The 14,636-nt window shown below is 34.1% G+C and overlaps 1 protein-coding gene and 1 pseudogene across 1 annotated transcript; both read left to right on the top strand.

Moving 5' to 3' along the window:
* The first annotated feature begins 9,862 nt into the window (after positions 1-9,862).
* Positions 9,863-10,825, top strand: LOC111620766. The gene has a single exon (XM_023362765.1). The coding sequence runs from the start codon at positions 9,863-9,865 to the stop codon at positions 10,823-10,825; it is 963 nt and encodes a 320-aa protein (XP_023218533.1).
* Positions 10,826-11,984: 1,159 nt separating this feature from the next.
* LOC111620764 lies at positions 11,985-14,424 on the top strand (annotated as a pseudogene).
* Positions 14,425-14,636: the final 212 nt, after the last annotated feature.

Here is a 14,636-nt window from a genome sequence, read left to right as displayed (position 1 = left end):
GGTGCACACTCGGTAAGTAATCCTATAATTTTTTGTTTATAGCATAGTTTATACAGATTATTCCCAAAAAATTATACGTGTTTTGGAAATGTTGAGTGGAATTAGTCTAGAATCGGTTAATTTTATAGAAGAAAACCTTTCAAACAGCCTTAGTCCGTAAACTTCACACCTATCGGGCTGCGATTGGCTCATGTATTTAATCATTCCTACAACGTAAAATTCAATTAACGTGGAACGTATCTAAGCGTTATAGGGGGGTCTACTGTACTGTACAGACTATAGTAAACTCAACTTACTTGCCTAAACTCTCAGTAGTGTGTAAGTAGTTCAGCTGCTCGTCCACTATTGGTCCAGATTCGACCAATCCTGTTGCGACACTAGTCAACAATAATGTTTTACCGCATTTCACAAGTCTCTTTTAGTGTCTTTATATGAATATGGTCGCAATTTTTTCACCGCGATATACAAATCCGCATTATATGAACCCACGTTATAGAGGGGTCGACTGTATATGTTTAAATCAACTTTATTACATTATTATGTCTAACATTTTCGACTATCAAGAGATTAGGATCATGTTGAAATTAGGAATCTTCTACATGAATAATTTTGGCTACAAAAGAATATACTTTCTTTCTTGTGAGTCTGATAGCTCTTGTTAAACACATCCATCTCACCTTATTAATAATGGGTTCGTTACCAGGGGGTAGATGCACACGGAAAATTGTCATGGGAAATACCCCTTTCATTTTACATTTTATCAAAAAATCCAGTCTCGCTCTTGCTTTTGTAAGAGCTATTACCACTTTACAGTATATATTAGCTGGCATAGCTATAACTTAATATACTTTCTCATCACACCAGGTTGTATATACTCAGAACACTCAACAACCTACATGAATAACCAATAACTGGCGTGAAACTCTTCAAAAAATCTGCGAACGTTTTCAATGCCCCTCCTGGGCACTTCTTCAGGCTTATTTTATATCTTCTGTTATAACTGGATTCTTTAATTTGAATGTTTTTAAAAATTTGGAATGTGCTCTTTTTCTGAAAAAATTCCAAACGTGGAAAGAATCCACGAGCTATTTCAAATATATTTTCTAAGTTTACATCAATGTAATTTCAAAAATTACCTTTTGTAAAAAATTTCTATTTATCTTAAGTTTCAATAATGGCAGAACTTCCGGTTTTGAGAATAGTGTTGAATCAAAAGGCAACAAAAGGGTTAAACTAATTTATGCCAATTAAAAATGGTTTAATTATTTCTTTATAAATTATTTGATATAATATGTTATATTAAATATAATAGAATATTTAACAGTTTAATATAAAGTAGTTTAAAAATGAGTACATAATAACTGATAATAACCGATTGTCATGCGTACATAATACTATAATAACCGATTGTCATGCATACATAATACTATAATAACCGATCATCACATCATTTAAAAGTGTGGTGAACCTCACCCCACAGTCGTTCTAGGAAGTGGACTCTGACCCTAGGACTGAACATGTAGTATTTTCTTTATTAAATAAAATTTGTAATCTAATTTTGTAAATTTGGGAATGCTTCAAATATGATGTTAAAACAGGGTTTTATGTTGTTACAANCATAATTGATGATGATGTGTTTGATGCAAAAAATAAAAATAATAATAAATGTATCACAACCTATATCTAACTTTGAGGTTGCAACAAAATTTTATGTAGATAGTAGCTCCTTTAGTCTTAGCCAAGTTGATATAAAAGACAACAATATGCTTTCAAGAACTGAAAATGGATTATATGTACCTCCCGCTCTTTTGTTGAAAAATGATTTTTATGATTCAGATAACAAAAGAATAACTAATTTAAAAAATTCAATTAATGATATGGATGCAGTTACAAAATCATATCTCGAAAATTATTTCAAAATTGATGAAAATCCAAACAATATAATTAAAAAAACTGAAAATGGTTTATTTGCTTCAAGTTACTATTCATATATCTTAAGAGGTTTTCTGAGTTTAATTAGACCGAGTGAATATATAATATTTCGCGTAATCTTTAGTAATAACCCTATTGAAGAAATAAGATTTGTTTTAGAATCTAATGGTTTCATTAGTAAGATTTTTTTTGCAATCAAAATACCTTCAATAGTTGTAAGTATAGGTATATTTATCAATGAAAAATTATTATTTTCTTTTAAAAAAGAGAAAAGAGAAACTTATATACAGTAGTTGTAAATTAAATTATTCCTTTCAATGTAGGAGATGAAATTTCAATTTTAACTTTAGATGAAAATCCATATTTTGATGTAACAGATGCTGCTGAAACAGATGCTGTTGAGGATTTAAGGACTTCATTTTCAAGAAATAGTATTCCAATATTTATAAATTATACTGATTAAATTTTTCTCTATACAAATGGAGACACTGAAAAACTGGTATTGGTAAACTTCAAAATACTCCATCAAAGAAATTAAACGAGTTGCAAATTGATTACGAATATCCAATTCATTATTTTAAAACAGTATCCACTTGCTTTGGTGAAAAAAAATTAGTTGTTCTTAGGAACAATGAATAGAATGAATTTCAAGTTTTTCTACCTTACGGATTCAAAAACAAATTAAAGAATGAGGATTTAGACCAGATGAGTGATTTTAAATTTGTATACAGGGGTAGGAGAGATTGTGGTAATATGTATAAAGCACCTATTATTGAGTTTGTTTGACTTTTTGTAATAAATCACTGACATAATTTTTTTCTTATATAAATGGACTCTAGAATAAAGAGGGCTATTGATTGGGATAATTTTTCAAAACGAGAGAATTTAACAGAAGATCTAATAAGAGAATTTAAAGATGAACTTAACTGGGATTTGATTTCAATATTTTAAAAGTTATCGGAACGTTTTATAAGAGAATTTAAAGATACAGTTAATTGGGATTTAATATCTCATAATCAAAAATTGTCTGAATTTTTCATTAATGAATTTAAAGATAGAGTGAAATAGAAAAAATATCAGAACACCAAAGTCTCTCTGAAAATTTTATAAGACAACATGATGATAAGGTTAATTGGAAACTCATCTCTACTCATCAAATATTATCTTCGGAATTTATTCTACAATATGCAAATAAAGTGGATTGGGATGCTATATCTCGATTTCAAAATTTAGATAATGAATTTATTAGGAAATATGCTCTAAAATTAAATTTAAATTCACTTTTAAGATATCAAACCATATCGGAACAATTACTCGAAGACTGAGATCAATTAAATATATTAGACTGGGAAATAGTTGTTAAATATCAAGAATTATCCGAAGATTTTATTATAAAACATAAAATTGATTGGTGTGATGTTATTTTAAAGAAAAGATTCTCCAACAATTTTATTGAAAATAATTATAAAAATAAAGTTTCATTGTTAGCAAGAATTTGTAATAAATAATTTTTTTCCTATATAAATGGAGACTGATATTCATTATGTTAAGTCAGTAATAATTTGGTATGATGAGGAAGGGATATATTATATTTGGAAGGATAGAAGCGGGCATTTACATATCTTGGATTATGTTGATACACCTCATGGTAGATTTTTACGTACACCACAAGGTAAATTTTTACGTATCTATATATATAATCGAGACGGGTTGATAATAATAATAATAATGATAATAATAATCAGCGCAGAGCCCAAACGGTTAGGAGTTGAAAGTTGAAATTTGGTACACAGTTAGGGTACGTCACGAAAACGCACACTAAGAAGGGATTTTTCGAAATTCTCACCCGGGGGGAGAGAGACAGGATTAAATCTTCTATATACATTATGGATACGAGCCCAAACGGTTAGCAGTTGAAAGTTGAAATTTGGTACACAGTTAGGGTACGTTAGGAGAACGCACACTAAGAAGGGATTTTTCGAAATTCCTCCCCACGGGGGAGAGGGACAGGATTAAGGCTTAACACTTTCATCAACAATGGAAGTGTTAAGTAACAATGGAAGTGCTAAGTAACAATGGAAGTGCTAAGTAACAATGAAAGTGTCAACAATGAAAGTGTTACGTAACAATGGAGTTGTTAAGCGAAAGCGACGTGCAAGACGCAGATGCAGTTTTTTTCGTTTTTGCGGGAAATCGAACATATTTTTAGAACCATCTAAAAATTCTCTAATCAGTCTGGAAACAAGGGAACCCAATTCTGTGAAACCGGGTAAGGTTGACTGTAACGTAATAATCTTTATCTTAGTTATCGTTACTTTTGCCCGAGCAAAGCCGGGCCATTTGCTAGTTGATAGATAATACTGTATGAATACTCCAACAAACATTTAGTATGGCAATCGTGGTTTATCTACCAGATCGATTTAATAAACATTTAACTGATTTAAAATTTGTGTACAGAAGCATGAGACGGCTCTTAATTAGTTATTTATATTTACTTTTTACAGACATTTTGTGGGATTTTAATAGAATTTTTTATGGATGAAATAAGTAAATGCCATTTTTAGATTTTTAAACTTTTTAACTGACATTTATCCAAATTTTTATCTTTCTAAATTTTTTAAATTTTTTATGGGGGAGAACTCTCACACTCATACTATTCTCTTTTGTCACACTACTAGTATACCTCAAAGGACACAGCAGGGTTGTTGTAAATTTTAAACGTTTCTCGCCATAGCTGTAAAAATATAAATATGTTAAACTTAATAGATTGTCCGTCATTTGTTTTCTAACTAATTTCTAACACCTGGTCCTAAAACGTTAGGACCAGGTGACCACGGAAATTTTCAACTTTTCACTCACTCTCACTGAACTGGAAAAATGTGTCTTTATTACATCTAATATTACGAAGAAATCAGTCTGCACTGTACTCGGCTAGAAATTTGTTCGGTTAAGCTTTTGTTTAAGTAATATTCCGGCTCTTTCGGCAGGGTTTTATTTATGTTCCTAATTCTCTAATCGCTTAATTATTTAACTACTACTTAAGTAGAAATAAGTCGAAACCGGTTATTTTGTACTCGAATATTTGTAGTCTCGGGAAAGAAGTAAAAAGACAAATTTTTATGACAACAACTACATAAATTGTAAATTTAAAGAAAATAAATTCTAAAGCTTTTTCTGTTCCTCGTGTATCTCATTTATTAAATTTAGTTATAAATGATGCTGTCAAAGTAACAGTTAATTTTTTTAACATTGTACAAAAATTGTACACGTTTTTCTCTGCGTCCTCTTATACATGAGATATACTAAATCGTAAATCACTAGTTTAATATTGAAATTCGTAAGTAATACAAAATGAGAGAGAAGAATAAAAGCAGAATGAATATATATCAAATATTATAATGGATTTTTTTACTCGTGGCAACTATACAAAACTATCATAAAAACGTACCAGTAAATTCTTATCCGTTGGGTTAAGTTATAAATCTACTTGCGATTCACATAATGAGGCGAGGGCGGCCAAATATCTAGCAGGCAGACAGCTAACAACCCAGAACAAGTCCTGGATAGAATCATTGGAAGCGTTATACGATATTTTGATGTGTAGCACCCACCAGCTAAGCAGCCTGAGGTTGGTGCTCTGTAAAGCGCATGCGCGAATGCATATAATCTGGCTGCTTGAAAGCTGTCCTGTATTCTACAATACAGCGCTTCCATTCCGCCACTGATATTTGAGTACAGTAGAACCCCCCTATAACACGGGTTCCAATAGTACGGATTCCGATATGATGGCGAAAAAATTGCGACGGTATCCGTACAAACATGGTAAAAAACTCCTATAATTCGGTAAAATGTCATCGGACAGCCGAACTACTTTCCGCAGTTCAGCGCCACGCTACGGAGAGTTTACGCGGATAAATTGAGTTTACTATCGTCTGTACAGTGTTATATATAAATTATATATAAATTAAATNTAAGCAATGGCGACGTCGAACGGTGCACACTCGGTAAGTAATCCTACAATTTTTTGTTTATAGCATAGTTTATACGGATTATTCCCAAATAATTATACGTATTTTGGAAATGTTGAGTCGAATTAGTCTAGAATCGATTAATTTTATGGAAGAAAACCTTTCAAACAGCCGTAATCCGTAAACTTCACACGTGTTAGGCTGCGATTGGCTCATGTATTTAAGGATTCCTACAACGTGAAATTCGAATAACGTGGAACGTATCTAAGCGTTATAGGGAGGTCTACTGTACATTTTTTGATATGACGATGCTAACTTGAAGTTTATATTACTTATTTCATTATCAATTTGCTCGTGTAATCCTTTGATGTATGGAAACTCGATATACTTTATATACTCGATATACTTCATTTGTTTTTTTATTATCTTGTGGCTTTTTAAGATTATTTATTTTAAGGTTCCATTTTTTAACAGTCTTTGTGTGTCTTTGGACTTGTAGAGATAATAAATATTATATAAGAGAAACTAAAAGAAAGTTAAAATCCAGATTAAAAGAACATATAGCAGATCTAAAATACAATAGATTAAACTCTGCTTTTCATGTTCATTGCAACCTGAACGATTGTAAAATAGATAAAGATAAAGTACAAATACTCCACAAAGAAAAAAAAACATATCACAGAAAGTTCAAAGAAAGCGTAGAAATTATCAAAAGTAATAAATGCATAAATAAAAACTTAAGTATTAAAATACACGAAAATTGACTCAATATCTTATAAAATAAGGAATATTTTTGAAAAAGATTTTTTATGTAAAAAATTTTTATGTAGAAAAGTAATTTTTTAAAAAATGTTGCCACAAGGTGGCTTACTCGTCATGTGACTGTGTACTAGACAGTGNCTTAAGTATTAAAATACACGAAAATTGACTCAATATCTTATAAAATAAGGAATATTTTTGAAAAAGATTTTTTATGTAAAAATTTTTATGTAACAGATTTTTTATGTAAAAAAGTAATTTAAAAAAAATGTTGCCACAGGGGTGGCCTACTCGTCATGTGACTGTGCAATAGACAGTGGGAAGGCTTAATTGGGAGGAAAGGTCAGCGGAATACGTTTGTTCGAATGATTAGTATGTAAATTTTAATTCTTAAATCAATTTAAACGTGATTTTAAGTATATGGAAGAAATTTTAAAATTGTTTAAACTAATCAAAAAGGTATGTTTTTAAAATAACATAACCTTATATATTTGTTGGTTTTTACTGTTGTAGCTTGTAAACTTTTATTTTAGTTGGCTGAAGAGGGGCAAGAAATGCCCGAAACGTGTATAAACAAAAGAAGCTCGTATCAACTGAATAAAATTTAATTCTGTGATTTGCCAAGTATCTGTATAAATACGATAAATAATTTGTGTTTGAATTAAAATAAATTACTAGCACGGTTTCAAAAATACCAAAATGTATAAGTAATTATGTAACCCTTTTGCCTTATTATTTTACCAGCTGTTACCTGCGACTTCGCCTGCACGGATCTTGCAAGCAAACCCCATTTATACTGTATTATTATTACTATATATAATTATTACTGTATTATTGTTGTTGAAATACTTCAGTATTTCAACAACAATAATACAGTAATTATTATATAACACCTACCGCTGAGGATGATGAGAATTGCCGAGAATCAAACGAATTGTTTTCAATTTGGTCAATTTTCTGAAACCTTTACTTCCATGTTGGTTCGATTATTTCTATAATCGAACCAACATGCAATAACAAAATCGAATTTAAAACGGTTCGAACATTTGGTTAAAAAATCGAAATATATAAAAATATTTATTACAATGTCTGAAATGTTATCGATTTAATACACTTAAGTACTCAATGAAGACTAAATGTAGTTGAAAACAAAAAATTGCATCTAAAATAGTACGGTAGAAGCCGTTATTCAGTCTGTCTTAATCCTCTCCCTCTCCCCCGCAGGGAGAATTTCGAAAAATTTCTTCTTAGCATGCATTAGTAGTAGTGGTTTGGGTGGCACTAATCACAAAATTAATTTTTCAATGAATTTCCTAAATAAAATTGGATGGCACTAATTACAAAATTAATTTTTACTTAAGTAAATAATAATTTTTAATAATAAATAGTTTGATAAAATTTGTTTTAATAATAAGTTGTTCTGAATAGATTTTCAGTAAGAAGTTTTATTACAAATTTCTCTCGAAGTAATGTGTGAAAGAAAGAAAAAATGTAATCCCTGTGTGCTAGGTCACTAAGACATATTTTGTACTAGACGGCGCTACGTTGGTGAGTTTCACATACTTTTGGTCAAAGGTCACTTTCTTTGTTCTAGTTTGCTACGTCCCTGTGTAGCATGTGTCTCCCCTCCCTTTGTGCATGTAGTCGTGTTACATATAACTGTGTATTTCCGTACATCGTAAGATATACGTTTACTTGCTTCATCTTCTGACAGGTTATGGGCCCAGGACTGCTTACAAGGAAAGAATATTTAATATAAGAAGTAAGTAAACGGATCTATTATCTAATTCGATATGGCGGGTCCTAGTGGATTTTCAAATATTGAGAAGTTGAACGAGGACAATTACGAACTTTGGAAAATACAGATGAAAAGTCTTCTCGTATATAATGACCTGTAGAAATACGTTGACGATACTGAAATAAAACCAGAAAGAAATCTAGAGGAATGGATCAAGCAAGACGCAAAGGCATTGGCGCTGATAAATCTAAGCCTTTGTCTTGGGCAGTTGAACCACGTGAGAAACGCCGAAACGTCTAAAGAAGCGTGGGACGGACTTAAGGCAATATTTTAGTCACGGGGTCCTGTTAGAAAGGCAACGTTGTACAAACAGTTACTACGAATGAAAAAAGGACAGAATGTAACGATTACGCAGTACGTAAACGAGTTCACGAGTAAAGCTGATCAACTGAAAGAAGCTGGAATAGAAATCCCAGAAAAATTACTATCGATTATGCTCCTCGGATCACTGCCAGATGAATATGAAAATTTTAATGTAGCCATAGTCACGTGATGACATACCGTTGCTCGAAAACCTCAAAGCGAAATTAAAGAAGGAGGAAGCAAGACAGAGGGAGCGTGTTACGAAGCTAACTGAGAACGAGAGAAGTGACGCATTGCTTTCAAAGGGAAAGTCCGACCGTGTAAAACAGTCACGAACGAACCCGAGGAAAAATAATACAAGATTTAGAAGCCAAAGATTCGACGGAAGATGCTACAGCTGCGGTAAAACTGGACATATCAGTAGAAATTGTAAATCGAAAACAAAACACACAGATATGAAAATTACTAGGGGTGCTCTTACTACAATCGCATGCAACGTGGAATTCACAAACGGATCGAAAAAGTGGTATTTAGATAGTGGTGCGACAAGACATATGTGTAACGACCAAGACAAATTCTTAACTCTAGATCAAATTAAACAATCTAAAGTTTATACTGCCACAGATAATTATGTGCAAGCAGTTGGTATAGGTGATGTGAATCTCAGCTTGAAAGTTGTGTAAACTATTTATTATTTATTGTTTGGAAAATTTTTAATATTGTGAGAGGGCGCTTTTCTTTTCGCGCGCTTTTGTGAATTTCGTTTGTCGTGGTCGCCATCTTGGCTGTGGAACTGATTCGAGAGGAGTCCGGGCAGTATTGTCTGAGTGGTTTGGCGTGTTGACATTAATAAAGTTTGTTTTAGTTGAGCAATTTTTGTGTGTGCTTGTATACAGTCCATTTTCATCGTAAACATTTGGTCCATCGAGGCGGATGGTCTGTCGGATATTGTAATGGACGTGTAGCATATTTCTGCTGGATTGAAAATTTTGGAAACTTTCTACTACGTGCATTGGTGCTCACATTTTCTGGATTAACTCCGCAGAAACAGGATTTAATACGCTCGAGCAAGTGAGTTGGCCTATTATTATTACTTGTTATTATGGAGGGTCTTAAGTGTGCGTTAACCAAAAAGAAAATCCTTAAGTCCAACACTACCAAGCTTAAGGAAAGGATAGGTGCTGGTATTGAGGTCGCAGACGATACTCAAATAGAACTGTTCCAAACTAAAATTAAGAAACTTAGAGTCGAATTACATGATGTATTTCACGAGATCTTTTCGCAATGTAACGATAAGGAAATTGAAATGTATGCAGAGGAACAGCAATCTATTGAGGAGACTATTGACGAACTTTGGTTAAAGGTAGAACGGAAGAACTCTAAACAACGAATTAATTCCACAAGTGATGCCGATAGTTTAAAATCACAGGTACCGGATGTAAGACTTCCGAAATTGTCTCTTCCGACTTTTAGTGGAAATGTTGAGGACTGGTTATCGTTCCAGGATCTGTTTAAGGCTAGTGTGGACAATAATTGTAATCTGTCGAATTGTCAGAAATTACAATATTTAAAATCATCCTGTAGAGGTTATGCTTTGAAAATTATACAGTCACTTCCAATATTGGATTCTAACTATGAAACTGCAATGGAACTCTTACGAGAGCGGCTTTCTAATAAACGTGAGCTGGTAAACGCTTTGATCAAGAAATTAATAACCATTCCGAGTATTACTGATTCATCTCAATCTATATTACAAGCTGTGGATATTACAAATGAATGCGTCCGATCGTTGAGTGTACTTGATCAGGATATTACCGGGTTTTCTGAAGTGCTAATAGTTTATTTAATTACGGAAAAATTCGATAAAAATACTAGGAGTTGGTGGGAACGTACCTTAAAGAAAGATGAGCTAGGCACGCTGGAGACCTTGCTTACCTTCTTGAAGGATCATGCGAGAACCCTTCAAGCTATTAAGTTGCCACCTAAGGAACAGAGAAGTGTTTCGTATCCAAAAGTGACATCATTGGTATCTGGTAGTAATACTTGCTTTCTTTGTAAGAATTAGCACTCATTATCTAAATGTTCAAGGTTCACACAGTTGAGCACTCAGAAGAGGATAGATATGGTAAAAAAGAATAGACTATGCTTTAATTGCCTTACTGCTCGACACCAAGCTAAAAACTGCATGAGTTTAAGTAGATGCAGAATATGTAGTAAATTACATCATACCATGTTACATATCAGTAGGGATTCTGAAGAGTCTTCACCTCTGAAATCTGGGAAGGCATTTAGTCCACCCTTGACTGATGCTCCTCCCTTCCAATCGATGCCATATGATTTATCGAGTCCAACTACCACTACTTGTGCTGGACTTTTTGATTCTTCGAGTGCAATCGGAGTAGGTCTTAAAGGAACTAAACAGGTCTTACTTTGTACTGCTATAGTCAAGGTAAGCGACTCATCTGGAAATTTCGTAACTTGTCGAGCTTTACTGGATAGCGGTTCTGAGGCATCCTTTATAACAGAAGACTGTGTCAATAAACTGTTTCGCGAAAAGCAGTGCTAATGTTCGGATTTCTTGCTTGGGATCTTTCCATGCTGTGACTTCTGGTGAAATAGAGTTGAACTTTACCCCCTATTTTAGTTCAGACTTGAAATTTAGTACAAAAGCATTCGTGATTAAAAAAATAACGTCGGATGTTCCTAATGTACCTCTCCCTCCACATCTTCTGAACAATTTTAATGACCTAGTTCTGGCTGACCCATTCTTTTTCGAAACAAGACCAGTTGACATTCTACTGGGTGTTAATGTTTTCTTTACTATGCTAACGGGAGATATAATACGGAGAAAGGAGACACTGCCGTTTGCTGTTTGCACCAAACTCGGCTGGATTATTGCGGGAACTGCCTTTCTCAATACCATAAATCAACCTACATTCTTTGTGAATAATATTCAATTGACCACTAAAGAGTTAGTTGAGAAATTTTGGGCATTGGACTCTGTCCCAGAGGTAAGGAGAATGTCTAAGTTAGATCCCGGTAAGTTAGATCCCGGTAATGAGTATCTCGAAAATGATCTTCACATTCTTGATAAGAGTGGACGTTATGTTGTGAGACTTCCCTTTAAACAGAACCCATCGTGTTTGGGCTATACTAAGGAGTTAGTATTACAACGATTTAAGGCTTTAGAGTATAAACTCAATAGAACACCAGAAACATATAAGATGTATAAGGAGTTCATGCGAGAATACATAGATCTAGGCCATATGGAATTAGTTGATCAGTCAGGATCAAACGGTATTTCTTATTATATTCCGCATCATCCAGTTATGAAGGAATCTAGCACAACAACGAAGTTACGTGTGGTCTTTAATGCATCGACGAAGTCTTCTTCAGGTGTGTCATTAAATGACATTTTAATGGTTGGTCCTGGGATTCAACAAGAGTTATTCCCAATTTTGATGAGGTTTAGAACTTTTCCCATCGTCATTACTGCTGATATAATGAAGATGTTTAGACAAATATTGATTAACGAAAAAGATAGAGATTTTCAGAGAGTGTTTTGGATAATTGATGCTAGTGATCCAGTTCATGAATATAGACTTGTTACAGTTACCTACGGCACAACACCCGCACCCTTTTTGGCTACAAGGACGCTTCATCAACTTGCGGATGACGAGGGAGACAATTTTCCCCTTGCCTCTAAGGCTATTATAAGAGATTTTTATGTAGATGACTTGTTATCAGGTGCACAAAGCACAGAGGAGTGTAAGTTGCTAGTCGACCAATTAACAGCCCTGATGACTAAAGGAGGATTTGTGTTACGCAAATGGACTTCAAATGACCCTTCGGTACTAGAGAAGATACCTAAGGAATTAAGAAACTCTTCTGAGTCAGTAACGCTTCAAGAGAATAATGGAATCAGGAATCAATTGGATTCCTCAGGAGGATTGTTTCAGATTTTCTATTCCGTACTCAGATCAGCAAGCAGGCTATACCAAAAGAGAAATCCTTTCGGATTTAGCAAAAATCTTTGATCCCTTGGGCTGGCTTGCTCCATGTGTTGTATATGCAAAGATTCTGATTCAAGAGTTGTGGAAGTGTCAACTTTCATGGGATGAGTCCATCTCTGCTGAAGTGGAGCAAAAGTGGAAGTTATTTCGAAATGAGTTAACCCTTCTTAGGAACTTAAACATTCCGAGATTTGTTTCACTTCCAAATTTAAACGTCCTTGATATCCATGCATTCTGCGATGCCTCAGAAAAGGCTTACTGTGCTGTAGTCTATGCAAGAACAATGTCAAATAATTGTGACGTAAAGGTCACTCTACTAACATCCAAAACCAAGGTTGCTCCTCTCAAAGTACAATCTCTTCCCAGGCTGGAACTTTGTGCTGCTGTCCTATTGGCTAATTTATTGCAAACTGTATTGAAATATCTCGATGTTCCCATACGTGACATATTTGCATGGTCAGATTCCACCGTTGTATTAGCGTGGATTTCGTCTGAATCTTATCGTTGGGTACCATTTGTTGCCAATAGAGTCGAAAAAATTCAGAACGCTATTCCTACCGTGAAGTGGAAACACATTGGTGGAAGTCATAATCCTGCAAACTGTACAACCAGAGGATTTCTTCCTTCTGAATTAGTTAACTGTGAGATTTGGTTTCAAAAACCAGAGTGGTTAAGACAGATTAATCCTGAAATTTGGTCTGAAAATGAGAAATCTGTTGATGATGAGAAGGTACATCTTGAGGAGAGTAAAACATACACGACGGCTACCTGTAAAGTTGAAGAAGATGGGATATTTAAAAGGTTTTCTTCATGGTCCAGAGTGTGTCGCGTCGTATCATTATGTTTGAGGTTCCTGCATAATTGCCGTAACCCTCCAGAAAAACGTTTAAATTGTTTTCTAACTACTAATGAACTAAAGACAGCCATTATGTCAATAATTAAGTATGTTCAACAATCATATTTTAGTGAGGAGATGTCTTCTTTAAGATTAGGAAAGGAGTTAAACGTTCACAGTGGAATAATTCAGTTGACTCCCTTTTTGGATGCTGTAGGTGTTATCCGCGTGGGAGGTCGGATAAAGAATGCCAATATTCCTGAAACACGACGATTTCCAGTCTTGCTTCCCTCTAAGAGTCATATCACCAATCTTATCATAACGTACTATCACATTGTTTACCTACATGCTAGCCAAGAGTTGCTTTTGAGTATTCTTAGAATACAGTTTTGGATATTGTCCGGAAGTGTAGTTCGTAATATTATACATAAGTGTGTCACCTGTGTAAGAACCAAGGGAAGAACTGCCTCTCAGTTAATGGGTGATTTACCAGCCCCTAGAGTTCAGCCCAGTAGGCCCTTCACTATTACTGGATTAGATTATGCTGGTCCTTATTTGTTTAAGTTACGAGGTGGAAGAGGTGTTAGATCTTCAAAGTGCTATGTTGCTATATTTGTATGTTTTTCCACAAAGGCTGTCCACCTTGAATTGGCTAGTGACCTATCTACTCCAACATTTTTAGCTGCGCTGAAGAGATTCATTGCGCGTCGGGGAAAACCAGTTAAAATTATGAGTGACTGTGCCTCCAACTTCAAAAAGGCTAGTAAAGAACTGAAGGAAGTTACTAAATTGTGTCCACTACCCAGTAATAATTAAGTAATACTTTAACATTCGAGTGATTGTCGGTTCACTCCAGCTAAAGGTGTAATTGATACCTTGCAGGTGTCAAGGCTGGGGGTAATGTGTAAATTATTTATTATTGATTGTTTGGAAAATTTTTAATATTGTGAGAGGGCGCTTTTCTTTTCGCGCGCTTTTGTGAATTTCGTTTGTCGTCAGCCAAGATGGCGACCATCTTGGCTGTGGAA

Source organism: Centruroides sculpturatus, unplaced genomic scaffold, assembly GCF_000671375.1.
Source record: "Centruroides sculpturatus isolate CEXI.00-Female unplaced genomic scaffold, Cexi_2.0 scaffold204, whole genome shotgun sequence".
Classification (NCBI taxonomy): Eukaryota; Metazoa; Arthropoda; class Arachnida; order Scorpiones; family Buthidae; genus Centruroides; species Centruroides sculpturatus.
This window is presented reverse-complemented; position numbering and strand designations above follow the sequence as displayed.